This window comes from Eptatretus burgeri, chromosome 5 (genome assembly GCF_056783735.1).
Source record: "Eptatretus burgeri isolate ZD-2024b chromosome 5, Ebu_testis_v1, whole genome shotgun sequence".
Classification (NCBI taxonomy): Eukaryota; Metazoa; Chordata; class Myxini; order Myxiniformes; family Myxinidae; genus Eptatretus; species Eptatretus burgeri.
This window is the reverse complement of record NC_140965.1, coordinates 78,402,607-78,428,765: the sequence shown is the minus strand read 5'-3', so window position 1 is coordinate 78,428,765 and position 26,159 is coordinate 78,402,607. Positions and strand designations below refer to the sequence as shown.

General features: G+C 42.8%; 1 protein-coding gene across 1 annotated transcript in view; it reads left to right on the top strand.

Annotated features, from left to right (window-relative positions):
* The window catches only part of CDH23 (cadherin related 23), a 683,120-nt gene that overhangs the window by 463,876 nt on the left and 193,085 nt on the right, over positions 1-26,159 (top strand). Inside the window, exons 32-39 of the mRNA XM_085883587.1 lie at positions 694-795; positions 2,792-2,941; positions 3,057-3,185; positions 6,149-6,277; positions 15,099-15,326; positions 15,488-15,709; positions 16,298-16,417; positions 17,676-17,856. Of these exons, the coding sequence (XP_085739713.1) occupies positions 694-795; positions 2,792-2,941; positions 3,057-3,185; positions 6,149-6,277; positions 15,099-15,326; positions 15,488-15,709; positions 16,298-16,417; positions 17,676-17,856 (1,261 nt within the window). The remainder of the gene's footprint in view (positions 1-693; positions 796-2,791; positions 2,942-3,056; positions 3,186-6,148; positions 6,278-15,098; positions 15,327-15,487; positions 15,710-16,297; positions 16,418-17,675; positions 17,857-26,159) is intronic.

Genomic DNA, 26,159 nt, shown 5'->3' with positions numbered 1-26,159 from the left:
AAATCTATTCCTCATACCTCCCAAAAGGCAAGGCCCAAGAGGATCAGCTCCTTGTTTTTCCTTTGATTTATTCTGTCTGATTTCTATCCGGCCACATCTCGGTCCAAGATAAATGTATTTGAAATTTCCTTCCTATACTTATTGTGAGTGTTGGTTCTTATTTTCCTGCATAATTGTTTCAGTAATGATCATTTCAGACATACTTATTTTCAGACCAACTTTTCTGCTTTTCCTCTGTAATCCATTCAACTTGATTTTAATCTCTATATTGCCTTACAAGTCATAATCAAGATGTATTCTGCAAAACTTTAGCTTTTTCCCATTGATATTTATTCCTTTTTCTTTCCAATCTATATTTATAAGGATTTATTTGAAGGCTTCTGTGAAGAGAGTTCTCATTGTCTAACTCCTTTGTTGGTGATGATGGGTTTACTTCTTGACATGAAACCGCATTGCTGCTGTCACATTTGTGTATATTTCTTTAATAATGTTAATTCATGGTTTTTCAATCATGTCATGGCTCATAATATAGCTGAAATGTAGATAAGGGTGTGGGGAGAGTACATGATCATCCAACAAGAGAGTAAGAGAAAGCCAGGTTTCAGCCTGCTTTGTTTGTCAAATGAAATGATCAACCAGTGGTGACAACGATGGAAAAGATTCTGTATGATGAAACTGTTTGTCATTTTCCAGGGAGATATCAGAACCCAGACTTCATTGGACAGAGAAGAAGAAAACTTGTATATTTTAACTGTGGTGGCAGGTGATGGAGGCCATCAAGTGACTTCCTGCCTGGTATTTCTCATTTTAATATTGTTGGCTAAGGTAGAAATTTGACTCATTGTAATTTGATCACACATAGATTACGTTAGGAATTGTTTTTGTTAGTTGGTTGTTGCATACAGTACTTGTACACTTTGTACAGGTAGTGGATAAAAAAAATGGAAACACCAATGTAAGGTCACTTAATAGGGCAATTGGCCACCACATGTGGCCAATACAGCCCGTATGCACAGCGGCATAGAGTGCACCAGCATCTGGAATCCTGCAGGAGGGATACGGCACCATTCTTCCACGAGAAAGTCAATCAACTCACACCTGGTTGATGTTTGTGGAAAACACCGTCTTAGGTGTCATTCCAGAATATCCCATAAATGCTTGACTGGGTTCAAATCTGGTGACTGAGAAGGCCATGACATATGTATAACATCAGTGTCATGCTCCTCAAATGATTGGGCAAACACACGTGCACTGTGGATGGGGGCAATCCCATTCAGGAAGACACCCCTCCTGGCAGGAAAGAAATGCTGCAACATGGGTGAAGATGATCACTTGGAACCATTAAGTAGTGATTGACATTAACCTTTCCTCTGAAGGGAATGACTGCACCCAAACCATGCCAGGAAAATATGCCCCACAACATTAGAGAACCACCAGAACCCTTCACTGTTGGAACCAAGCACTCAAGGTTGTGGAGTTCTTTTGGTCAGCGCCACACGTGCACTCATCCATTCATCGAGAACATGGTGAAGGATGATTCATCTGACAATATCACATTTCTCCACTGCTTGGTGGTCCATTGCCTGTGCTCTTTGCACCAATGGACTCGCAAACGAGCATCGCCAGGTGTGATGAGCGCTTTATGCACTGCAACCCGACTATCGTATCCCACTCTGTGGAGTTCTTGGTGGACCATTTTTTTTTATATAAAACTGGCTGCTTGTGCCCCAGGTTGAAATTTAGTCAATTGATCTGCAGTTGCTCATCTGCTTTGCCTTGCATTTCAAATTAATACACGGATATCACGATCTTCGAGTACGCGCTTCCACTCACTGTTGCCCTTTGCTGATGATGTCTTTCCCTCGGAGTTCCATACCAACATCACCTAAGACACCGTTGCTTGTGAAACATCAGCAAGTTGAGCTGTCTTTGTCAATGAAGCTCCTGCCAAACGTGCCCCCAAAGTCACCCCTCTTTCAAAGTCACTGAGGTCTCCTTGTAGCCATGCTAGCCATCATTATAGGCAACCAGGCCTGTGCAGCATTTTTATACATGATCCTAAGATGCTGGGATGTTATTTGCTTCATTACATGGGCCACACCTGTGCCGAAGCCGTTGCTTTTAATACACTCGGTGTCTCTCATTTAGCCAGGTGTTTACATTTTTTTTTTGTCTACTACCTGCATATCTGAATAGGTTTTGAAAGTATTTGTGATGTCCATTTTGTACCTGTCAAAAGTAGTTAAATGAAATATAGTTATGATAAGTTAAAAGAAATGGATGAATATTGGAAAAACTTCACAATTTTTTGTTTTTTATATTATGCTATTTAGTTTTGCAAATTCCATGTAAAGCAGGTCATTTATAATTTTAATATAATGTTACATTTAATGATATCATTAAAAACATTCAGAGAGCTACATTTTTAATGCAAGCTGATGATTTACAAACTATCTGAAGTGACGGCTTAAATAAAGCAGAAATAAATAACAATGACAAGTCGTTACTCGTGCTCTGCGGAAGACTGCGGTCCTGAGCACTTTCACTTCAACAGAACAATTCAACATTTCTCTTGATTGTTTGTTTTTCTGATAAAGCTTGACTGTAAACCTAGGTCACATGATCTTTTGTACGAGTCCCATTGTACCAATATATGTTTGACTGTAAAGGGGTAAACTTTCTTTCAGCGGTGCATTCTTACCTGTAACTGAGGACACAACGGGTTACTATTTTTAAAATACATGAGTTATTGATAAATTCCTCAAAAACGCAATGTTGTTTATTTTCACAGGTTTTTGTGACAGTAACGGATCAAAATGATAATCACCCAGAATTTGAAGCTGACTCGGTGGGCTGGCTACATGTTAGCGAGGCGTTTTCCCCCGGTTCACGCATTACTGTTCTACGAGCCACGGATTCAGACACTAGCGAGAATGGCACAGTGAGTGTGTGAATTACTTTTGAAATATGAGTGTATTGATTTTATCCTCCAACGCCGGCATTTCCCAGTCATTTCATCGCTTGCCTTTTGCGTTGCCTGTGTCATGCATGAACAGGTCATTTATAGTCTGGTGAGGGGAAACATGGATGAGGCTTTCTCCATCTCCACCATGGCTAATGGTGCAGGGGAAGTTCAAGTCGCGAATAAACTGGACAGAGAAACACTCGAGACTTACAACCTCACGGTAATCTTGCTAGTTTTCATTTATCACATTTGCCATTTGTCAACCAACTCTATAAAATGCTTACAAAGCTCTTTCAGATAAGAATCGTCATGATTTTGAGAAAAAAAAAATTGCTGTGAAGAATCTGAGAATGAGCAAAAGGAAAGGAGGGACCCCTTCCCCCTCCCCCACCCCTGGTAGAACAAATCACATCCTTGTTTTTTTTTTTTTTAAAGGTTATTATTTGGGATGACTGAAAAGTGATGAAGTTGTCGGCATTGGTGACAGCTATGTTTTTCAGGATGTTTTCCGAAAATTACTGTATTCACATAATTTACATAAAATGACCACATATTCGTTAAGTTTTCAAGATAAAGAAGAAAGTTTGGTATCAAATTGATCAGCATGGAAGGAGTCATCCTTTTATCACATCACATATGCTAATTACCTCATTTGCATGATGGTGTGGTGCTTTCCCACAGGCTAGGTGTATGCATCTAGTGCTGTAGTAAGGTGAGTTGTGGTTTACCATCCCCTGCTTTTAGCTACGGCCACCAGATAGCTCTGAGCAAAAAAAAAGGCCAAGTATGTAAGTCCTTCCTCCCGCTGCATAGCCTATGCCCTCACCAAGACTTCGAGACTACCTCCTCATGGTAGTTAATGCCCTTGAGGGCACTGGCTAAATGTCTGGAGGATCTCGGAGTAAGTTGGTACCCGAGAGGTGCAGTGTACATGGTCCTGTGGTGTGAGGACATGCTTTTTCACTCACCAACCCAACTGGGGCAGGTGAAGCTCTTTAGCCTTGGTGGGTAGTCCACCAAGGAGAAGGAAACTCTGATAGCAAATCCCCCTGCTGCCTTGTAGGGTATGTCTCTTTAGACAAAGGCTTGGCCCACTGCTGATACTATGCCTTTTGGTGAAATGGGGACCTGAGTTTGTGCTTCTCCATCTGGGTTAGTTGCTATAGTGACACTGGGCAGTGTTGCTTCATTGTCCAGAGGGTCCAGGGTATGTCCTTATAGGTTGGCACTTACCGCCTGATAGTACAGGAGCCGGAACCCAGGCGTAGTGTACTGGGAGGCTGCTCTATCAGCAGGCGAATAATAGCCCATCTGCTTAAGCACCATGTCGCGCATGGATGGGTGTCCCTGAAGTGGGCTGGGGTGGGTCACCCACAAGGCCACTGGACTGTTGGTGCTACAGCAATGGGTCATATAAGTGTGCTGATCTCTGGAGTTGCTGTGGCATATACCATGGAGGTGGCTTTCTTACTCAGGTTCCCTCACTTTCCTCTTCTTTGCAATGCATGGCTGAGCAAATACATAAAGCACCCACTCGGCGTGACAAGATAGGTATTTGATTTGCAAGCATGTATGTTGGTACTATTCGTGGTAGAGCGGGCGAGATAGCAGAAACTTTGAGCTGCAGAAGAGTGGATGTATGCTGTGTGCAAGAAACAAGGTGGAGGGGAGGTGCTGCAAGAATGGTCACAAGTAGAAATGATAGGTTCAAATTATTTTGATAGGTTGGGACACTGGAACTTGTGATGTTGGGATTGTGGTGGCTGAGAAGTGGGTGGAGAAGGTGTTCGAGGTTAGGAGGGTAAATGCAAGAGTTTTCGTCCTAAAGCTGTTGTTTGATAAGCGTATGTAGTATCAACATGTGCCCAACAGATAGGATTAAGTGAGGAGGAGAAGGATGAGTTTTGGGACACACTTGTGCATGTTGTTTCAGGGTTTAACAAGAGTGAAGTTGTGATCGGAGGGGATTTGAATGGACATGTTGTTGCTTTGGCAGAAAGATATGAGTGTGTGCATGGTTGGGCAGGTTTCGGAGTTAGAAACATTGAAGGTGGAAGAATACTTGAGTTTGCGGATGTTTTAGATATGGTCGTCTGCAACACAATGTTTATGAAGAGGCCGAGCAGACTGATCACTTGTGAGTCAGGCGGTATAAAGAGCCAAATAGACTACTTTCTAGTTCGGAGATTAGATAGGAGGTTGGTTAAGGATGTGAAAACAACACAGACGGTGAAGAAGAATGTGCCTTACAACATAGGCTGCTAAGTGTGTGATGGATAGTTAAGTTTGAGCAGGGAAAAGAGGAACCCCTATGTCCCAAGGAGAAGAACATGGGAACTAAGAGATCAGAATGTAAAGGAACATTTATATCGTGAACTTTTGGAAAAGAATCTTGGGAATTCTTTCGTAAGAAAGGATGTAGAGAGTTGTTGGGACTCTACGTGCTACTGATGAAATATGTGACTGATCGAAGGGCCCAGAGAGACGCGAGGCTACATGGTGGTGGAATAATGAATTGGTTATTTTTTTTTAATAAGACTCACTTGGCTGTGCCTGAATGGGTTTGAGGGTAGAGGAGTAGCAGCTGAAATGTGAATCCTATCCAGGTTCCTCCTGATGACTTCATCTTTGCTTTTTGCTTGTTCGGGTTCCTTCTGATGACTCCGATGCAGGACTGTACCTATTTGGTCTTCCATTTGATTTGAATTGAATTTATTTTCATCCCATTCTAAATTCAACAAATAATAATAAACGTCAAGGGTCAGGGTCAGGTGTCCAATCTAAGCGGGGTTGCATCAAAGTGGGACGTCTTGGTACCCGGTTATCACTACCAGCAGTTATAAAGTGGCAGTTCTTGTTATGTCTCATTAATTACATAACACGCCAGAACAGAAACGCCACACAAAATGCACCGCACAAAACTACACAAACACCACACAAAACAAGTTCTGGCAAGTGTCTGCAATCTCTGATTGCTCTTTTTCTTGTTTTGATTAAACTTCTTCACATTCTGAAACTTTAGGTTTACTGTAAATCCATCAGTGTAAATTATGTTTGATGACTGCATGTTTCTGGAAACTTGCTTAGAATTGCAGGTGATACTCTTGAAATGAACCTGCTGAATGAGTTACTAACAACACCTTCGCTTGAATGTTAATCTGTTCTTCCACCCTTATCCTGCAGGTCCAAGCCTCAGATGCTGGGAACCCCCCTTTGAGGACTAATTTATCCTTGGTCATCACTGTAACTGATGAAAATGACAATGCTCCCATTTTCTTGGAGACTCAAGGCTACAATGTCAGCATTTTTGAAGTAAGCAATGCCTTGTGACCTTTCATTGCTAGTTTCAAGGATGTTATTCAGACATCAATTTAATTGTGACAAGTTATCCAATGTCTTTTCACACTGCAAGTGAACCCATGCTGTGTTTGCTGCACTGAACCCCATTGTGCAAAGAAGGAGATTGGTGATTCTCAAAGACACGATGAAAGATATCTCATGGGAACCCTCATACAGTGAAAAGGCTTTGAAAAAGTTTCTGATAGAAATGCTTGTAAGATTGTTTGTTACTTGGAGAACGTTCAGAAATTTTTTTTTAATGAAAGAGCATCAATAGCTAGCGTGGATATTTCAGTAGTCGAGTGATGAGGATATTTCACTAGTAGCTCAAACATTGTGGCTGCAGGCAGCTTGTATTAAGGACTGAGATGCTAAGCTTCTGAAAACTGAACATTTTCCCAGGTGAGCTCAGGAGAATATTTATATCACTGTCAGGTTTGCTGAAAAAACCCAGATATCTCTGTATTGACCCTTAGGGAGGGTGTAATGTGTTTTCCCTGCGTGCGTCTAGTCTGGGCATGGGCAACCCACCACGGCCGATGGGATGCATGCACCCTGTGGAATACTTTAATGCTCTCCCCCTTCCACCACCCACAGAAGATCTCATCCATCATCACGATGTATGCTGGCTTTGTAAGGGTAAAATCTTGAAATTATTCTACGATCTCAGGGATGAGGTGTCAACCTTCTGTGACATGAAAGGGAAGTCGATACTGAAATTACAGCAACAAGAATGGCTGGTCGATTTGGCATTCCTCACTGACATTATGACACATCTCAATGACTTCAACATCAAATTACAGAAAAGAAGCCAACTGAACCATGAGTTGTTCAACCACATAAAATATTCTCAAAACTAACTGCGGTTGTGTCACACATGCGCTACTAGTCAAAAGTTTTAGAACATCCGCATTTTTCCAGTTTTTACTGAAATTTAAGCAGTGTAATGTTTCAATGTACTCTGAAATTAAAACATAGAGGAAATAAACAATTGAAGATCAAAAAGAAATCGTGGAATCGTTTTGTTGAACAAAATTTAATCTAAATTTTTGACTCATCAAAGTAGCCACCTTTTGCAGATATAACAGCCGAACATACTCGTGTCTTTCTTTCTTCAATGGAAATCAAATATTGTTTGGAAAGCTCTTCCCAACACTGTTGCAGAAGTTCCCACAAATGTGTTGCACTTGTAGGTTGCTTTGCTTTCATCCTTCTGTCCAGTTAATCCCAAACCAGCTCGATGGGGTTTAAGTTTGAAGACTGTGCTGGCCATTCCATGATTTCAAACCTACGGTCTTGTTCTTTTCTTCTAAGGTAGTTCTGACATAGCCTGGAGTTATGTTTTGGGTCGTTATCTTGCTGTAGGATGAACCCCTGACCAACTCGGCATAGACCAGAGAGTATTGCATGGCGCTGTAAAATGCTGTGGTCGCCCTTTTGGTTCAGGGTGCCAGTCACTCTGTGCAAGTCATCAACTCTGGATCCAGATCATCACACTTCCTCCTCCATGTTTGACAGTTGGTGTCACACACTGAGGAACCATCCTTTCGCCTACTCGACGGTGTACAAAAACCCTGCGTGATGAACCGAAGATTTCAAATTTTGATTCATCGGTCCATAAAACCTTCTTCCAGTTTTCAGTAGTCCATTGGCGGTGCTTCCTGGCCCAGACAAGCCTCTTTTTCTTATTTTGCCATCTTAGCAATGGCTTTCTTACTGCCACTCAACCTGTCAAACCTGCAGCTCGAAGTCTTCTCTTCACAGTTGAAACTGAGACTTCCTTACTTTGACCAGTGTTAAGATGTGCTTGAAGCTGCTGTCCTGTGAGCCGCCTATCACACAAGCTGTTGACTCTCAGAAACTTGTCTTCTGATTGTGTTGTGGCTTTGGGTCTGCCAGACCTCTTCCTGTCAGAGTTTCCTCCGGTTTCCAAGTGCCTTTTGATGGTGGAGGTAACTGTACTCACTGACACCTTGGCTTACTTTGCAATTTCTCTAAAGGAAAGGCCTACACTTTTAAGGGTTATAATGGTCTATCTGTCTTCCTTTGTTAATTGTCTTTTTCTCACCATTATGAGAGCAATATACTACTTCCTGCAATGCAATATTGTCCAAATAATGCTTCAGAGGGTGAGGCAACACAGTCTGTTCCAACACTGCTCTTATACAGACAAAGGGTTTGTAACTAATCAACAAATTTGGGACACCTGTCAGAATTGTTTGCATCAACTTTCAAGGCTTAATTTACTTCCATTGCTGCAGAACAGCTGCAGTTTATAACCCATTACTTGTTCCCTGAAAAGAGCCTTTTTCACAACTCTGAAATTTACATTATTTTTCAGTTTTTGGTAACCTAAACCTTTTTTTCCAAACCTCTGGCAGTTTACTGCTTAGCTTTGTACCATTTCAGGTTATTCACTGGATTTGAACCGTTCAAATTTACAGTAAAAACTGGAAAAATGGGGGTGCTCTAAAACTTTTGACTGGTAGTGTAGCTATGGTGAGACGACACATTTCATTTCCCAACCCTACTCGGAGTCCTCAGGAATGGACTCCCAGGAAAAGGAAACGGATTTACTACTGAGCTTCTTGGTTTGACCCAGGAATTCCGATCCCATTTTGCTGATTTCAAAAGAAAAGAAACTGGTCTGAGCATTTTCTCTGCACCATTCCATGTTGATACTGAAGGTGCTCCAGCTCATCTACAGATGGAGCTGATATAACCACAAGAGGACGTTGATCTGAAGTTGAAGTTTCTAGAGGTTCAGATTCAGGACTTTCATAGCAAATACTTCACAAGTGACAAATATCCAACCCTAATGGCATTTGCCCTGAAGAAGATTTTGCTGTTCAGCAGCATTTATGCATGCGAGCAGTTCTTATCACAAATTAAGTTTATAAAGTTCAGCCACGGATCCAGGCTGACCAATAACCATTTGGAGAGTTGCCTGGGAGTCACGACTGAGACATCTCTCCAAATCTTGAATGTCTCGTGAAAGGCATTCAAACTCAGGTATCCCACTAAACTCAACTCGAGAATGACTTCATGAACTTGGAAGTGTTGGACTCGCATATTCTGTCACATATCAGTCACCATTCCTGACAATGATGGTGTCTCAATTTTCCATCCACTTTCTGAAACACTGAGTTCAGGTTTGCACTTTTGGTTGCAACTGGTTGAAATTTTCCAGGTTTTTCTCCATAAATTCTTTGCTGGTGTGCTGAAGTTCAGCGAAATCATTGGTGCCTCTTAAATTGCAAGTGTTGTCCATTGTACCTACCACACCTACTACGAGCATACTCATGGCATTCTTTCTACAATGGAAATCAAATATTGTTTGGAAAGCTCTTCCCAACACTGTTGCATTCCCCCATTCCTCCATCAGCAGCATTTATGCATGCGAGCAGTTCTTATCACAAATTAAGTTTATAAAGTTCAGCTTTGTACCATGGTCAACATTGTACCATGTACTTTGTACCATGGTCAACATGTTTGTTGTTACAAACATTTTGTGCTTCCTTTGGACATTCTCCTGCAGCCAAGCAATATTTTAAGCAACTGTATTTGAAGCTTTTCCAAAGCTTTTCCATGACATTTCCATCAAGAATTGCTCCCTTTGTTTGGGTGTGTGAAGACTGCTGACAAAAATCTACGTTCTTGACAAAAACGACAAAAATCATTTCAAATTTTCTCCCAATTGCGAGATGAGTTTCAGCTCAGCATGGCAGTGGATCACAGGCAGTTCAAAGAAAGAGGAAAAATTAAGCTTATCACACCAAAATATGCCATTTGGTGTACGTCTGGCTGTGATACATTCAGTCGTTACTTGAACAACCTCAACAAAACTAGTCAGTGGGATTAAAGGTCACATCATGGAGGTTGTGACAACTTCATTTGCCCCCTCCCCAAGGGGGTTTTCCACCTTGGACAAACGCCCTGTTGAGGTGTTTACATAGCTTATCATAGCATTTTTCCAAGGCTGCTTTGAATATCAAAAGTAACTAGAAGGGCACTTGGTAGAGCACATACCTCCGCCACGCAATGCCTGATCCAGTCGAACATATTGAGCCCAATAACTTTTTGAAATATCATGTGATATAGCGTTTTTCACCCCATCTTGCAATGGTGAAGAATCACTTTTAAAATTAAAAAAAATTATCGTATCCAGATCTGGATTCGGATCTTCACTGAAATTGAATCAATTCGTCCTTGTCACACACCCAACCTGCCCACCAAATTTCGTCTGAATCTGTCCAAAACTGTTTGAGATATCCAGCACAAAAACAAACAGACAAACAATAAAAGACGTCGTGCAGAGCACGATACTTGCAAAATCCCTAAACAAGTTTTACCTCAAAAATTATTGGTGGTTGAATTCAATGACCAAATATGCAACTCCTCTTCAAATTTCAAGTCAATCGGATGAAAATTGAGGGTTTTTGAAATACCACCTAAGTTGTTGACTTTGGGCTTGTGTTGACCTTTTGATCAATGTTGACCTGAGAAATAATTGGCTGGTTGAATTCAGTGATCTGAAACATAAATCCCCTTCAAATTTCAAGTCAATCAGATAAAAAGTGAGGATTTTAGAAATGTCACCTTAGTTGTTGACCTTTGGCCTATGTTGACCTTTTGACCTTTTGACCTCAAACAATAGGCTTCTTCCTCATGACAAACTCTACCATGCGGTGGTTTTATGAATATTGGTTTAAAATTGTGACCTGTAGATGATAAACAGACAGACAGACAGACAGACAAAGTAACAAAATCGACAAATAATATACTTGAAAAATCTTTGATTTTGTAAGTAACAAACAGACAGGGGTGAAAACATAACCTCCTTCCACTCTTGGTGGTGGAGGTAACTAGAATGGCTCTCGGTAGAGTGCATACCTCTGCCAGGTTGAACAGTTTACATTTTGTATCCCACTGATAGGCTGGATCTGGATCTGGATCTGGACCTGAACCAAAATTGAATCTGCTTGTTCTTGTCACCCAACCAACTCATCCACCTGGCTTTGTCATAACTCGTACACAACTTTAAGAAATATCCTGCTACATATAGTTTTTGTCCCCATCTCTCAATGCTGAAAAATCATTTAGAAGAATAAAAAAAAAACTTCTTGTATCCTGATACGGATCTTAACCAAAATCTAATTGATCAGTCCTTGCCACACACCCAACCTGTCAACCTAGTTTTTTACCGAAGCCATGCATTACTTTTTGATATCATGTTATATGTCATTGTTAGCCTCATTGCTCAACTCGCTGGTGAAAAATCACTTTAAAAATTCTCGGATCCGGATCCGGATCCGTATCCAGATGCTGATCTTCACCAAAATGAAATCATTTTCCTTGTCACACAACCAACCCGTCCAACAAATTTCATCCGAATCCGAAGACAACGGTTTGAGATATCCTGCTCACAGACAAACAAACAGACATAACTATACAGGGATGAAAACATAACCTCCATACACATTCAGTGGCAGAGGTAAAGGCCCGGTCACACCTTGACGTTTTAGCCAGCGATGGCAACGTATTAAAATGTATGGAAAACGCTGGCTTACGTTGAACTTTTGATGTTTTTTTTTTTTTTAAGATTCGGACGTATTCATAGCGACTTGGTCTTATGTATAACGCATTGGTAACGGACACAGAACGTTTCGTTGTGTTATAGATAACTTATACCAACGAATGCTGAACCTGTTGTCGGCCTACACAACCGATGCCCAGCGATAGTCTAACTTAGGCATAGCGCGTTGCACGCATCGCCGACGATGTCGTGACGTAGCCTATTAAAAGGCTGATGCACAACGATTCGAATCATAACTGCCGTAGAAATGGAAGTGACAACATCGCGGTCACACCTTGGCGATCTTGCCAGCGTATGCCGACCTAAGAAAAATGTGTCTAAAACGTTGGGGCACGTCAAATACGGTATGAGTAAGTTTGGTATACGTGAGTAGAACGCTAAAGTACGCTATCATACGTCGTAGTAAGTAGAGTACGTCAAGAAATTTTAAACATGTTCAAAATTTTTGGACGTACTCGGCGTATGACACACGTTCCGCATACGATGGGGATAAGTTTTACACACGATATGTGGACGCTTACACACGTCCACAAACGCTACTTATAAGCTACTCATAAGTCGAAACACGTCGTGGTAATTTTTTTTTTTACGCGAAACTTATTTCTAACTTATGTTTGACGCGCTTTGAACCAATTCTTTACGTAGTCCCAACACACATCGACGTATGTAGACGTATTCCAATGACGTCTTCCGGTCGACAAAAAAAAAATAAAGGAACGTGTTTCTAGCTTACAGCTGCCATATAAAGACGGGTTCCCAGCGGTTTTGGGAATTGGTATATAAAAATGCTGCTCATAAAAGGGGAAACCAACAGTGTTTTCGAGTCCTTTTTGAGTCGATGTCCATGTCAGCAGTAACAGTATCAGTATCAGTATCAGTATTAGTATTAGTATTAGTAGTAGTTTGTTCATGTTGGCAGTAGTAGGTGAGTGTGAGGGGGAGGGTGTGGGTTGTGATGGATCGTCCTTGCGTCCGCGTGTCCACGGGTAGGAAACATCTTTTCACCATTGTTCGAAGTTCTTCGCGGCTAATTTTTTATGGGGCTTTTTCAACAATGAGCTATAGCTTGTTTTTACGATTTAGATCTATTCATAACGGGTTGGACAAATGCACAATGAACTAATAATGTGCATAGAGCGCTTTGATTACTTATAGATACGATATACCAACGAATAATTATCTTGAAGCCAGCGTTCACAAACTATGCCCAACGATAGCCTAACTTATCCATATCGTGCGGCAGTTTATCTTTGCCGGTGACGTGGGGTTTGCTATTCATAGGCTGCCACTCAACGATTTAAATGGCTGCATCTCCACTGTTGAAAGTAGATGCTTGCGCTCAACAATTGGATTTTTTTTGACACTCAACGACTTTTAAACGGTACCACTCAGCTATTTTCATTGTTTACAATGAACGATTTAAATTGCTGTCACTCGCCTTTGTTTTTTTACGCTGGCGCTCGGAAATTTTAATCGTTTCTATTGAACGTGCTAAATCGCTCAAACTCCACTATTGAAAGTAGACGCTTGTGCTCAACAATTGGATTTTTTTTACACTCAACGACTTTTAAACGGTACCACTCAGCTATTTTCATTGTTTACAATGAACGATTTAAATTGCTGTCACTCGCCTTTGTTTTTTGACGCTGGGGTTTTGAAATTTGAAGCGTTTCTTCTGAACCTGTTAAAACGCTCAAACTCGACTATTTTAAATAGACGCTGCCGATGGACAATTGGAATCATAGCCAAGCTAGACATCGAAGTGTGAACATCCTCGTCATGCCGAAGAAAAGTTTGAAGAATGCTGCAAATAAGTGTCCTGGCCGTGGCCGTGGACGCTGACGCAAGGACGATCCATTATACCGACGTCTTTCAGCCTATGAGTAACTTAAAAGTAACGTCTGTTGATGTGTGGCAACGATTGCGTAACGTGCCAACAACACGTTAATCATAGGTTAGAAATAAGTTTGGGGTACGCTAAACATTACCTCGGCGTGTCTCAACTTATGATTAACTTACACGTAGCATGTGTTGACGTCTGTCAACGATCGCAGACCGTGCATACAACTTGTGGCCAGTGTAGCGGAACGTGTGAGTCATACGCCGGCATACGTCGTGAAATTTCAAGCATGAAAAAATTTGAGAACAACCAAAAAGTACAACGTTTAAAGCCAGCGTACAACGACGTCTGGCAGTGTTTTTCAGCGTGCTCTCAATGTTATCAAAACTTACCCATAACGTATTCAACGTGTGCCAGCGTTTTAGAAAAAAAATTCAAAAATCGGCATACGTTGGCTAAAACGTCAAGGTGTGACCGGGCCTTAATAACAGCACTAATGATAATAGCATAATATTACAATATGAATACAAATACTATCCACCCTCCCCAAGGGGTTTTTTCTCTTTGGACAAACACTGTTAACATGTATAAATAGCTTATCGTGGCATTTTGTTGGGCACATCGACAGGAAGTAAAAAATATTACAAACCACAAACACATGACAACTTTTTTAAACAGTCGATACTGTTGTTTAACACTACACCACAATTGTGACTTTTATTCGATGCATAACCCTATGCTCCCATTGGGAGTGGGTGTGTTCATCAATAAAGTTCAATTTTAAATACAATGGAAATAATTTGATTTTAAAATTAATCTGGGTTACTTAATAAGGAACTTCAATGCAGGACGAGGCCCATGAAGCCCATCAAAGCATGCACTATGGTTGCCAACATAGGGTGGTTTACTCATGCTCTATCTTTTTAAATACTGAGCAAGAAGCAAAGAAGCAGCACCAGCATTTTTTTTGTCTTTGGTATGATTCGGCCAGGGTTCAAACCACCGACCTTCCAAACTCAATGCGGATATGCCCGCTACACCACCTAGATAATGTAACTATTCTCCTCTTCTTCCTCTTTAACTTTGTCAATTGTTCTCACTTTTTTGTGGAGTTGGCCGGGGAATGTTTTTGGCTCAAGTCTTTCACCAATTTGCTGGGCTGGCCTGACTTTCGACTAAAACTGGCAGGATTTTGTAATTTCGTCTGGATGCCGCCAATAACTCCCTTAGTCTTTGTGAAAGACACTGTGGGATATTTAACGTCAACCATCTATTGGCAGCAAATGAGACACTCAGTTTAACATCCATCTGATGGATGGCATACCCATTGACAATTGTTTCTTCCTGCATTGTTTCAGAATGTGGGTGGTGGAACATCCGTGGTACAAGTACAAGCAGTGGACCATGACATTGGCAGCAATGGAGCCCTGTCATACTACCTGACAGGTGGTGATGAAGAGCAGGCTTTCCGTGTTGATCGTCTCACAGGCGAGCTGACTACACGACCAGTCCCCCCAGATCGAGAACATTCTCCACTATATAACCTTACAGTCACAGTGGAGGATGATGGAAACCCCTCACTTGCGGTGGGTGTCTCTCTGGGAAACTTGACCAATCATTGAACTTAACATTGAAGTGACAAACGCAAAGCCAGTTTTGAATGCTGAGGGGTGATGGAACTGTAATTCCCAAATGCCCAACCTTTAAAATTGATCAATCGCCATTCCATTGTTTTTTGCTTCCACAGGCCACCACGTTTGTAATGATCTGGATATTGGATGTAAATGACAACAGGCCTCAGTTTTCCATGGCCACCTACGAGATGAACATAACAGAAGGCCCCGATACGCTTGGCATTCATCTCCTCACCGTATCCGCTTCGGATCAAGATGAAGGAGACAATGGCCGTGTGCTTTATGACATAATTGCAGGCAATCTTGGAAACTCTTTTCACATGCATGAGAGTACGGTAGGTGGTGGAAATTATTTCATTTTTGAAGGTGCAAACACAAAACTTCAGGTGCACTTTTTCTCTCTCTCTCTCTCTCTCTCTCTCTCTCTCTCTCTCTCTCTCTCTCTCTCTCTCTCTCTCTCTCTCTCTCTCTCGCTCACTCGCTCGCTCACTCGCTCACTCACTCACTCACTCACTCACTCACTCACTCACTCACTCACACACACACACACACACACACACACCTGTTTTTCCCCTGGTCACTTATTAAGTCCTCCTCATCCAATATCCACATATAGTTCGATGGCCTAATAATCTGATTGCTTTCTCAGAGCTGTATGTCACGGTCTTGCTTATTGTATTATAACACGCTTGTCCTATTGTGTAACTCATTCAGATGGTCCTATACTGTGAAAGAAGGAATGAACAACAATCTGAATTCTGAGGGCTGAAAATGGCAATATTTTGGAACATTTCACATTTGTAGAGATTTTTTGCCGCACTAAAAATACCCTTACCTGTCGTTTTATCTTGTTGCTTTCTGTATTGAAATAAGAAAAAATATTTTGGACAATGGAGAAAGATGCCCTGTTGCCGACCTACCAGGGCGTGGTGACTACGGTCAAAGAGCTTGATTATGAACAGAGTGGAGGGCAATATATCCTCACCATCGCAGCAACAGACCAAGCGGTCAACACTGCACTACGCCTCACAGCCACCGCTAGGGTAACCAGAAGTCCTGTTCCAAAAATGTTTACATCTCTTAAAGTTCTGGCAAAATACCCTTCCGCATTTTTTAAAAATTGCCTTTTATGATGCAAAAGCTGTTTGAGTTATTGCTCTGGTGGTTTGTTACAATGAAACAGTTTTGTCAAATGTTGTCCCTGGTGGGGTCAGGCCATGATGGCAGAAATTTTTGTCTTGAATATACCTAAAGTCATGTAGAATTTCCCTGTTTATTTCTGAACTTTAATTTGCCAATGGCAAATTTTGTTTTGTCATGTTTATGACAACAATGAACAGAAGCTTATTTCTCTCATCATTTACGAGCTTTTGTTAAGAGCAAATTTGTTGTCACAACCATCAGATATCCATCCATTTGAACCATACTCTGTGCAGAGCGTTGGTGCTGCCTAAGCAGTCCCCTTGGCTATTTTGTACAATCCTGGACAGGTCGCCACTCTGACACAGGATACCACCAAGCTGGCACTCATTTTGCCTACCTCAGAAGGATGACAGGCAGAGTCAATCCCACCTAGTACTAATTCAGCAGCCGAGTGGGATGTGAACTCAGGTTCCTAGGATCCCAAACTCACCACCCCAACCATTAAGCGAACACCAGGCATACCATCAGATATGAGTTCCAGAAATGGTATTTTCTCTGTCAATAAATATTCAGAAATGGTATTTCCATGGTAAATTGGCTTGAGACATGCATAAAAACAGAGACCTTCATTTTATTTGAAAATATAAAGACAGATCATTGTCATCCTTCACTGATCTCGTTCTTAATCGAAAGTCATTGGTTGTTCCTTTTGTCAGAAAATTGCACTTTGACAACTTCATTTGGATTGGACCAGCCATATCCAGTTTCAAAATTAGCCTCCTGCCCAACAATATGTAAGATTAAATATCAATCAAATTGATCAAATAATAAAACACAGAATGAAGCTCGCTTTCAAAGTCATGACAGTTTAGATAAAGCATGTGTTTGTTATATTTTGTAATGAAACCGTAAATGTTACACTGCCAGTTTAAATTACATTGTGCCTTGCTTTGTAGTGAATCGAATTAGGGTTGGTTGAATTCAATGGAAATCGATTTTTGGAAATGTACCTTTACAAGAAGTTGTTGTTTGTGTAAAATGAGACAAAAATGTTTTGTCAGAAATTGAATTTCTCTCCAACTGCTTTGGCTTGATCTTTATGTAAGCCATACATCGAGGTTTGCACACTTTCTTCATTGCATGAATTTCCACGCCCAGGTTGTGGTTTCCGTTGAGGACGTGAATGACATTGCTCCAGCATTCCCCTTTCTGCACGAGGGTCCCTTCGAGGTGGCTGAGGGACAGCCTGGCCCACGCATCAACACCTTTGTTGCCTATGACTTGGACTCTGGAAGAAATGGGCGTGTAGAGTACAGTATCATTGATGGCGATACTCGTGGTAAGAAGGTACTGCATTGAGTGTCAGGGAATATATTAAATTTTTGTATATACTGGATATATATATATATATATATATATATATATATATATATATATATATATATATATATATATATATATATATATATATATATATATATATATATATATATATATATATATATATATATATATATATATATATATATATATATATATATATATATATATATATATATATATATATATATATATATATATATATATATATATATATATATATATATATATATATACACACACACACACACACACACACACACACACACACACACGTACATTGGAAGAAACATGATTGAAGGAAAAGGAGATTCCTCACTTGTAACTGGTGCAAGCACTTTCATTAGATAATGGTGACACTTTTACAACATGGCATGGCAATATTAAAAAAAAACAATACACAAGACAAGAAGACCTTAAATACATATCTCAAGTTAACCACAACCAACACAACAACTAACACATGTTAACAGAAGATGCAGAGGGATAGGAAGGGTTTACTGATGGTAAAGAAATCTTAAGTAGGGCAGACAAAAATAACGGAGGGAAGAGCTTCAGTGGTGCAGGCTGGCTGGTACAGTGGAGCGGAATACTCATCACTAAGGCCATTCACCCGCACTCTATGGCAAACTGAGAGCCTCCTCTTTTCTGTCTTCTTCACTTTCTCAATACTCTGTTTGAATGCACTTTACCCTGCCTTCACATATCCATACCAGATATACTATATCAGAGTGGTACATATATATATTGTTGCGGATCCGGGGTGGCGGGATTCTCACCCGACTCTTGGCGCCACTCTCACCACCACCATCTCCGGGGTTTTTCACGCCAGCTGGCTCAGCACAGGCCTCGGGTCACGCGTCTTCAATCGCGATACCAACGTAATCCTGAACCTTACCAATTGGGAAAATAGAACCCCGGTTACAGACTGGTTTTGTCAGATGCCGAGCGTTTTCTGCCAGTCTGTAACCATTTTGGTTTTATATGCCAATTGAATGGATCGTTCCTCGACGCGACACAAACTAATCCATAGCGGCAACTTCAAACGAACCAACCAGATTTATTGGTGAACATCGGGGAACACAACACAAGCAAAACATTCACGACAATGTTTTTATTAACATTGTTTAACCCGTACTTAACTAGGGAACTATGGATTACAGGTTTCTAGGAGGTCCCTACCGAGATATGCTTTAAACAACGTGCAGACAAGACAGACAGACAGCATGCATGCAAGACAGAGTACTTGGTGATGTTTCATGGATGAGAGGAAAGTGTCAAAAGCACGAATATTGCTCGTAACAAGCGGATGTCCACGGATTCGAGCCCCAAGCTCGAACACGCCGCGAGGCAAGATGGCGGCGCCGTACTCTTTCTTCTCAAGGCACCGTGTGCACACGCCCTCCTCAGCGCGTTCTGGCCCTGCTCAATGTCGACGGCACAAGACCGTCAGATCGACGATGGGTTTCAGCTGATTTCTCACAAGAACCAGCATACAAATCCAGGCCTGGCCTGTTCACCAGACAAGGCCCAATCGAGGTGCCGGATACGCAGGCGGATTGACAAACTTGTCAAGCCGTGAGGTGAGTAAGGACGGAGGCTCCGCGGCCAGACGCAGGTTGACCCTGTCGATCGCCAACTCGACGTGCAGGCCACCTCTCCCACTGCCAGAAAGGCAGACTCGACGTGCAGGCCGCCTCTCCCACTGCCAAAATGGCAGAAATCGGCACGCTCAGGTTCAGCTTCTCTCCCGGCAGATTCAACACTCGCTTTTCTTCGCTTTCCTCTCAAAGCCAACTGCCGTTTTTCTCACGGCAGAGTCACCTCCGTCCTCTCAGTTTCTTACCACTTTTTCCTTTCCCTCTCGCCTCCAAACCCGAGCACGCCTCAAAACCGACAGTTTCCCCAAACTGAACCACTTTACGAGGTCTTTGTTCGCTCCCTTCCGAGCCACTGGCTCCTCCCCCTTTTCGAAGCCGACAAACTCCTCCCCTCAACTCCACCTCCCTCTCCAGGCCACTCCTCCTCAGCCGACTGGGCAGGGCTATCGTCCAGAGAGGGGAGGAAGAAGAAGCCCTCAGCACACCACCACTGTATGAACAATAAACATGCCTCTTATACCTCCCAACACACATGTAACATCCATTTTACTGAACAACCTAGCTAAACATGCATTTAATGGGGTATCTGAGCTAATCCTGTCTTTAGTAGCCTAATAAGGGCCATTTCCGTAACACTACCCCCACCTTTCTCCCGAGGCTCTCCCGAGCCTCCATCTGGGGCAGCCCACGGCAATGGCCCTGTCTAACGCACAGCACAGATCTCACATTTACTCTAACCCACAACATGGGAAGCACTTAACTCCAAAAACCAAAGTGTCAGTAAGATTGGCATGTCCCTATCCTAGTGTGTCGTGTCACCAATCTAACAAACAAATTCACACTCTATGCACACTACTTAACATTCTAATTATGGATGTGAATGGGAGGGCATTCAATTTTACTTTTAACACCAATATTGGCATCGGAGCAGAACATTCAAAAATTCAAAGTTCTTTCACGTGTTCGCTCCTTCATGCCCCCTCCCGGCAGTATTGTCCATTCACCCCTGAGGGTTTCCTCACTTTGTGGCCTTATTGGCCTCTCGCCAGGTGAGTTCAGTCGGCCCAGTGGCCTAATCTCACAAAGAGTTATTCGGCCCACTGAGCCCACAAAATGGCATGAATCTTCGGCCACAACGGCCCACAAAAGCACTTTGGCCTTAATGGCCCACAAAAATGCTTCGGCCCATATGGCCTACTCACAAGCGGCAGCAGGCAACAAGCCCTGCATTGGACAGCAGGTGACACAGCAATGGTGGCACCGTGATATCGAAGGTAAGCAAATGCAGTTTGGAGGTGTTCTTGAGGACGCAAATGGGTGTGATGACCTCAGACCAGGTGAGATGCAGTGTACTCTTAACCATCCTTGCCTGACTTGTTTTGGTTAAGTTCTCTTTCTTTTTTCTTCCTTTCTCTTTTTTTTTTCTTTTACAGACAGGATGGTGTGTTTCTTACTCAGCTGTTATCTTTGTGGATGTGTGCTCATGACATACTGGTGGCCTCTCTGGCACTTGGAGAGGGTGACCGAGCCTGGCCCTGGTTAACAAATTTTCCCTTCAACACTACTCATACCAGGTGTCACACATGAATGGTGCTGAGGAGAGTCCATCGAACCGAGCCATTTACTTTTCGCTCTAGACAATGCAACAAACCCTACTATGGCTGGAATGATCCTAATGACCCATTTTTCTCGACCTGGCACACTGTTCCATTCTATTAAACCTGGGCAAGGCCCTTATTTGTCTTTTTCCATTTGGTGGTGCCAGGCATAACTCGCTGGCTGGGGAGTATGACTACTACAAGGCTTCTTTGCCTGCTTCCAATCGGGGGTAGAGGACACTCAGCGACCTCGGGGTTCACCTGAGCATGCTTCTGGCGCTCCCAACTAAGGGGTGGCTCTCTCGAGCCCCCATACTGTGCCCTCCTAGCACCCACACTGTGCTCTCATAGCACCCATACTATGCTATCCTAGCACCTATACTGTGCTCTCATAGCACTGAACCTACCGTGCTCTCCTGGCACTGAACCTACCGTGCTCTCCTGGTACTGAACCCTACGGAGCTCTCCTGGCACCTCTGACAGCCTTCACCTGCCAGGAACCCCCAAAGCCCTGCTGCTCTATTTCCCGACTCACCAACTTCCAATACCACGTCACACTACCAGCCAGTATCCCCATACCTTGGCCCGCACCTACCCCTCACAGTCCGCCTGCACAATGGAACAGCAGCCAGAATCCATGTCAAATCCTCTAAGTCCCCCTAACTTACACTAACTTGGTTAAGAGACTCCTACCAACAGGGTACGTTGTTCGCACTCCCTCTCCTCATTTGCACAATCATGCCATTCACCCAAACTCTTTAGTTATTCATTCCACAGTGCTACACACCCATTCCACAACACCATCCAAACCTTTCACGTTTATGTGAAAACAACAACACACCAGTCCCTCGGATCCCACTTGGTCATCAAATTTAACCAGTACACTTTTTAATCAAACCCCGATTAATTTGTCACTACGCCCATCGTCCGCTGGCCTCCTCCATACTGCCCTAATCGTTTAATTCCCACAATTTATACGAAACATTAAAATCTCTTCACCAGCCTCATGAATGTCTGCATGGTTCCAACCAGGCATTTCAATCCTTCCTCAAACAAGCCACTCTTTGTCATCCACTTGCTTCAGGTGTGTTTAACGCTCTGCCTGTAATGTCTCCACCGCTATTTTTTTCCATAATCATCCAAATCCACTCGTGCCACTCTTATTCCTTCTGTCATCTCTCAATTTGCAATCACTTTCAGTATAATTTTCAATCAAATTTTCTTGCATCCCCATATGGCCTGCTTCTTTGGCTCATTGGAAGGGGAGTGAGGGACCAACTCCCCCATTTCCCATTACATGACCCCGCTGCCTTTCTGCCACGGCTCAAAGGGGTCACGTCTCAATTGGGGTTGTGGTCCACCCCCTCCTTTTCTCCAGGGTTCGCAGAAATCAGGTAAACCCCAATTAGTGGAATGGCCTCCCCCTCTTCTCCAGGGTTCACGGAAATCAGGAAAACCCCAATCGGTGGAATGGCCTCCCCCTCCTCTCCAGAGTTCATGGAAGTCAGGTAAGCCCCAATCGGTGGAATGGCCTCCCCCTCTTCTCCAGGGTTCACGGAAGTCAGGTAAGCCCCAATTGGTGGAATGGCCTCCCCCTTTTCTCCATTCAGCTAGCCAAACCACTCGTGTACTCAGAAAGGTCTGAAGACCAAGTGACACACGCCAGTGCCGCCTGCCACTCATCTGCGCTCTACCCAAAGATCCTGTGAGGCTGATAGAGAAATTAAAATCCAATTTCTAAAGCCTGCTCCTGGATGCAGCACCTCCAACTATGCAAGAACCCATGCGGAGCTGTCCACCATGGTTTCTGTCCCCTGGCTCAAGTTCTGTCCTGGTGGCATTTCCATTTCCCCTTGCACCTAAAACCTATTTCCTATGTTACCACTCATTCCATGCTCAGGATTCCCACACACAGCAGGCTGCACACATTCCAAGGTTATGTGTTGACCCTCCACACCTTCAACCTTGCCTGCGTACTGACCAACTGCCTCGCACTCCAGGGCTACATTCTCGACCGCCAGGTGAGTACCCACACGCATTTCGGCCTTGGCAGCACATACCGGTGCTGTAGTCTGGACTGTGGGCTCACAGCATTCGTTCACAGGCACCCCACACACACCTTCAGGGGTCACGCATACGTGCACCCCATCGGACAGTCTCTTCGTTAACATAAAATTCAATTTCTACCTTAAGCTCATCGTCCGCACCATGTATGCATGTACCCACGTACCTGCTTTGTTCCAGAGTCACCTCTGTCCGGTCGCTTCTCTCCAGCAGGTTGCTCATCATTGATTCGCCACACACCTCTGGGGCTGTCAGCTCCACATGCTGGACCTGCTCAAAATGTGTTTCATTCGTCAACAACCCTGTATGCTCCCTCAATGTCTCCACACCAGGGTTTGCTCTAATTGTGGTGTCATCCGACGAGTGATGTCAATCAAGTTCCGCACCACCAACATTACTCCCTGTGGTGATGCCACACATCCCATATTATTGTGCTGTTCTACTTCCTGGCTCCATTTTCCTTTCCATTTGAGTCGTTCTTCCTCTCTGAGCCTTTTTAGTTGTTCGTTATCTTTCCGGAGTTTTTCCATCTCCATGGACCCCAACCTTGCTCTCTCCTTTAGTTGGTCAATTTCAAATTCGTTTTCTTTTTGTTTTCTATCCCACAGTCTCTCATGTTCTTCATTCTCCAATCTCAACGTTTCCTTCAATTGGTTGATTTCCTTTTCCTGTTTCATTCCTTGTTATTTTTGTTTCCTCTCCCACTGTCTCTCTTGTTCCTCCCTCTCCAATCTCATCGTTTCCCTCAATTGGTTGATTTCCCTTTGCTGTTTCATTCATTGTTCTTTCACCATCTCCTCGTACTCCAACCTTGCTTTCTCCTTTAGTTGTTCAATTTCAAATCCATGTTCTTTTTGTTTCCTCTCCCACTGTCTCTCTTGTTCTTCCTTCTCCAATTGGTTGATTTCCTTTTCCTGTTTCATTCCTTGTTCTTTTTGTTTCTTACCCCACTGTCTCTCTTGTTCTTCATTCTCCAATCTCGTCGCTTCCTTCAATTGGCTGATTTCCCTTTGCTGTTTCATTCATTGTTCTTTCACCATCTCCTCGTACTCCAACCTTGCTTTCTCCTTTAGTTGTTCAATTTCAAATCCATGTTCTTTTTGTTTCCTCTCCCACTGTCTCTCTTGTTCTTCCTTCTCCAATTGGTTGATTTCCTTTTCCTGTTTCATTCCTTGTTCTTTTTGTTTCTTACCCCACTGTCTCTCTTGTTCTTCATTCTCCAATCTCGTCGCTTCCTTCAATTGGCTGATTTCCCTTTCCTGTTTCATTCATTGTTCTTTCACGATCTCCTCCTACTACAACCTTGCTTTCTCCTTTAGTTGTTCAATTTCAAATCCATGTTCTTTTTGTTGTCTATTCCACTGTCTCTCATGTTCCTCATTCTCCAATCTCATTGTTTCCTTCAATTTATTGATCTCCTTTTCCTGCTTCATTCGTTGTTCTTCCAACATCTCCACGTACTCCAACCTTGCTTTCTCCTTGAGTTGTTCTTGTCCTTCTTTTTGTTTCCTCTCCCACTGTCTCTCATGTTCTTCCTTCTCCAATTTCGTTGTTTCTTTCAATTGGTTGATCTCTCTTTCCTGTTTCATTTGTTGTTCTTTCACTACTCTTTCTTACATCTCATTCTTTAGTCTTGCTTTGGCTTCTAGCTGTTCGATCTGCACAGTGTGGTTCCTTAACGTTTCATTCTCCGTTCTCTTTCTTTCCTCTCCTAACATCCTCAGTTCGTTTTGTAATTCCCTCTCTTTGCTTTGGTGTTTCTGTAACTCAGAAGCTTTTTCCCCTAATTTCTTGCTCATCTCCACACCTCTTTTGCAGTCTTCCCTCCTCATTTCCTCCGATTTCTTACAGTATTCCCTTAGTCGTTCCAGATATTCCTCTTTTCTTTCTATCTCCTGTTCCAGCCGCTCCCTTGTCTGATTGCCTGATCCTACCTCTTCCTTCAGTAGTTCCGACTCCACATCGTGTTTCCGTTTTTCCTTTTCCAGCTTTGTTTTCCATTCTTCTTCCAAGTTCTCTCAATCCCGGGAATTACTAATTTGCTCTTCCTCTAATCTTTCGTTCAGTTCACTTTTCTCTTGTTCCAACCCATGGGTACTCCACTCTACTTCCCTCATTTCTCCCTGTAGTTCTTTGAACTGTCTTGACTTTTCCAACAATTCTTCCTTCCTTTGTTCCAGCGATTTCTCTCCTCTTTTTATCTTCTGTTCTCGGCTTTCTCATCTGTTTGCCTGATCTTACCTCTTCCTTCAGTTGTTTCAATTCCAAATCGTGTTCACATTTTTCCTTTTCGAGCTTTTTTTCCATTCTTCCTCCAAGCTCTTCCTATCCTGGGAGATACTAATCTGCTCTTCCCCTATTCTTTTGTTCATTCGCTCTTCTCATATCCCAACTGACGAGTAAACAACACTACTTTATTCTTTTATCCACATAGTTCGTCGACACTCTTGGCTAAGTCATCTCTCAGCCACCGAATTCGTTCCCGTACATCGGCCACTTGTTGTGACCCACCGTACACATCCTTTTTCTGAATCTCGTCTGTGTGCCGTTGTGCCTCGTCCACTTCCATTTCTACCTCCTTTATATAATTCTCATAACTCCTCACCTCTTCCAAGGCATCCCCCAATTGTGTCTGAAGCTTGCCAATGTTCACGTATTCGTCCTGCCATGCCTGCCATGGCGCATGCCAAGACCACGTGGTTTGAACCGGTGGCTGGGAGCCTCCACCTCATGTTGTGCCGTTCGTTGCGCTCTTAATAGCCCACTCCCACTTTGTGTCGCACCAAGGTGGAGCCGCGCCGCCATCTTGCGACTCCATTTTCTTTATAATTTCCAAGTTTTTCACCCCATCCACTCAAACATAAAATCAAATCAAATTTGGACCATTTTTTTTTCCCCTCGCTTCTCGTAACCAATGTTTGGGGTGCGAAATGCACCACTGGTCCAAATATCCCGCTCCTGACTACCAAATTGTTAACGATGGGCGACGGAGGGATTCT